This window comes from Etheostoma cragini, chromosome 23, assembly GCF_013103735.1.
Source record: "Etheostoma cragini isolate CJK2018 chromosome 23, CSU_Ecrag_1.0, whole genome shotgun sequence".
NCBI lineage: Eukaryota > Metazoa > Chordata > Actinopteri > Perciformes > Percidae > Etheostoma > Etheostoma cragini.
The window spans coordinates 893,587-896,802 of NC_048429.1; the positions used below are offsets into that span (position 1 = coordinate 893,587).

At 36.0% G+C, this 3,216-nt stretch overlaps 1 protein-coding gene across 1 annotated transcript in view; it reads left to right on the plus strand.

Moving 5' to 3' along the window:
• Positions 1-1,429, plus strand: part of il22 (interleukin 22) — a 5,521-nt gene extending 4,092 nt beyond the window's left edge. The window contains exons 6-7 of the mRNA XM_034863142.1: positions 701-887; positions 1,134-1,429. Coding sequence (XP_034719033.1) covers positions 701-814 — 114 coding nt within the window. The 3' untranslated portion in view covers positions 815-887; positions 1,134-1,429. The remainder of the gene's footprint in view (positions 1-700; positions 888-1,133) is intronic.
• Positions 1,430-3,216: the final 1,787 nt, after the last annotated feature.

Genomic DNA, 3,216 nt, shown 5'->3' on the forward strand with positions numbered 1-3,216 from the left:
CATGAGGTTGCATGCAGATGGAGAGAAGGAGGAAGAGAGAGGAGAGAGGCGAGAGAGCACAAGACTCCAGGAAAGGGAGGAAGTTGAGTTAGTAACATGCATTAATGGGATGAGGTTGCATAAATCCGGCCTATGGCGTCCTGTGATTGGTCCGTGTGTGTGTCTCTGTTTCTGATGTGAGTCTGATGTGAGTCTGATGTGAGTCTATGTGAGTCTATGTGAGTCTGATGTGAGTCTGATGTGAGTCTGATGTGAGTCTGATGTGAGTCTGATGTGAGTCTGATGTGAGTCAATGTGAGTCTGATGTGAGTCTGATGTGAGTCTGATGTGAGTCTGATGTGAGTCTATGAGAGTCTGATGTGAGTCTGATGTGAGTCTATGAGAGTCTGATGTGAGTCTATGTGAGTCTATGTGAGTCTATGTGAGTCTGATGTGAGTCTGATGTGTTTCTGATATGAGTCTATGTGAGTCTATGTGAGTCTGATGTGAGTCTGATGTGAGTCTATGAGAGTCTGATGTGAGTCTATGTGAGTCTATGTGAGTCTGATGTGAGTCTATGTGAGTCTATGTGAGTCTATGTGAGTCTATGTGAGTCTATGTGAGTCTATGTGAGTCTGATGTGTTTCTGATGTGAGTCTATGTGAGTCTGATGTGAGTCTGATGTGTTTCTGATGTGAGTCTGATGCGGTCTATGTTGCAGATGGGGGGCGAGCGAGGGATCAACAAAGCGGTGGGGGAGATCGACATCCTGTTCATGTACCTGCAGGACTTCTGCATCCAGTCCAGACGCGCCGCCGCCGCCGCCGCTAACTGACACCTCCACGTGTCCCTGAACGCACCGCTAACAACTCATCATATTTATCACCTTTAATACCAGCAACCTTTACATGTCATCATATTTATCACCTTTAATACCAGCAACCTTTACATGTCATCATATTTATCACCTTTAATACCAGCAACCTTTACATGTCATCGTATTTATCACCTTTAATACCAGCAACCTTTACATGTCATCATATTTATCACCTTTAATACCAGCAACCTTTACATGTCATCGTATTTATCACCTTTAATACCAGCAACCTTTACATGTCATCGTATTTATCACCTTTAATACCAGCAACCTTTACATGTTATACTTCTATTTATTAAGAATCTATTTAATCTGAGGCCCTTAACATTTGTTTTTATATTTATATTTATATTAACCTGAGATTAGTTATTGATCTATTTGTTGATCAGAAAGTTAAAAATGCCGGAGCTGAGAGGCGTCTGGTGTTGCTTGTGTTGCCATGTTATGGCTGATTATTATTATTATTATTATTATCATTATGATGAAGTTACACTTTCAGTATTTCATGTTTCAGTTCGTGCTGAATGAACCGTGTGTTACACGACTTGAAAAGAAATAAAGTTTGGTTTTGAATATGAACGTTTTTTTTGTTTTGTTTTTTCAGTGTACTTATTTTCATATTTGCCCCATAAATTGATAACAAAAAACAATAATAATGTCAAAAAAGACAAATAATAGTTCAGGAGTTGGACAAACAATTAGACAATTAAGGTCATACAGAAAATTAATGCAATTTATGCCATTATTCCGAAAAAGACCCAATGCAAGTATATATATATATATATATATATATATATATATATATGTGTGTGTGTATATATATATGTGTGTGTGTATATATATATATATATATATATATATTTGAGGACATGACATGGATAATTGTGTCTAAACAATGAATATAATATTTGACCCTTGTGTTGTCTCCCGGGTCAAAAACTGACCAAAATTGGACATTTTTGTCCCTTTTTCAGACTTTTTGAAGTTTTCACAACCTCCACTTTACTAGTTTTACTACTTTTGGAATTCATGGTCAATAACCCTCATTTATATAGAATTATACCTAATATTTGACTTAAAAAAGCAGAAATTATGAGTTATTTTGACTAATAGTTAAAATCAGAGGAATAAAAGTGATCAGTTGTATTTATAAAGAGGGTTTTTATTGTAATTTGGTTAAAAAGAAACTCATATTTCTTATATATTCCTATTTATTAAAGGGGTCAGATTTGACCCGAGGACAACAGAAGGGTTAAAGGGAAGGTCGCACATCTGAACAGCATTTAATTAACATCAGTTTATGTGTTAATCTCATTTTAATCTGTCTGTTCACTGTGTTATCACTGAAGCTCCACAGCAGGATTATTTGGGGTTAATAAGAATATGCTAACTTGTGTCTCTATTGACACAATATCTTATTATTTATTTATTTTTGATGTCTGTGCAGCATGTGTACACTGTGTTTATCAACAAAATTTAAAGAGTTATATCTGTTTAACAGCTTTTTATATTTGTATTGTTGACTGTAATCTTCTCATTGTTGTTTTTTAGGGAGATAATTGTAAGATGTGTTCAGGGACAACGGATGATAAACAGCCTTTTGGCTAATTTTGGGTTATTTACACCGATGTTGATTCATCTTCACTGTCCCTGTCAAATAAATTAATAGAATTAAAACTAAAACGACGTCCTCTCAGACAGCGGACAGCTGGCGTGGCGTTGGCGAGGATGTAGGACAGCGGGCAATCGAGACGCATGCGAACAGAAAACTACACATGTAGGCGTTTTTACAGTGAGTCATATGCTGCCAGTGTGTGTGTGTGTGTGTGGGTGTGTGTGTGTGTGTGTGTGTGTGTGTGTGTGTGTGTGTGTGTCCTTTTGGCTCAGTAGTGGATTCTCAACAGGAGTGTGTGAAAGAAATACTCTGATCCTTTATGTCAGGGTTCAACGTTGAGGTTCAACATTGAAAGAAAAATCCACTCGACCAAAATACACACACCTAGTATTCAAATAAAATACTTCATGGTCAGATGTGAGGGTTAAAGTATTACTGAAAATTAAGACTAATAAAAAAATATATATAATTGCAGTTCAACCCTCGTGTCGTCTTCCCGTCAAAAGTGAAAATTACACTTTTGTTGACGCTTTTTATCAATGTTTTTAACTTTTTCTTACGGTTTTGTCCCTTTTTTCAATGTTTGTCACTTTTTTTACTACGTAAAACACTAACTTATTGACTTTAGTTTTACAGTTATTTTTGGAATTGATGGTCAATAAACCTAATTTATAGGAAATTATCCCTAATGTTTGAGTTAGAAAAGCAGAAATTAGGTATTATTGAGACTAAAATTAAAGGAATG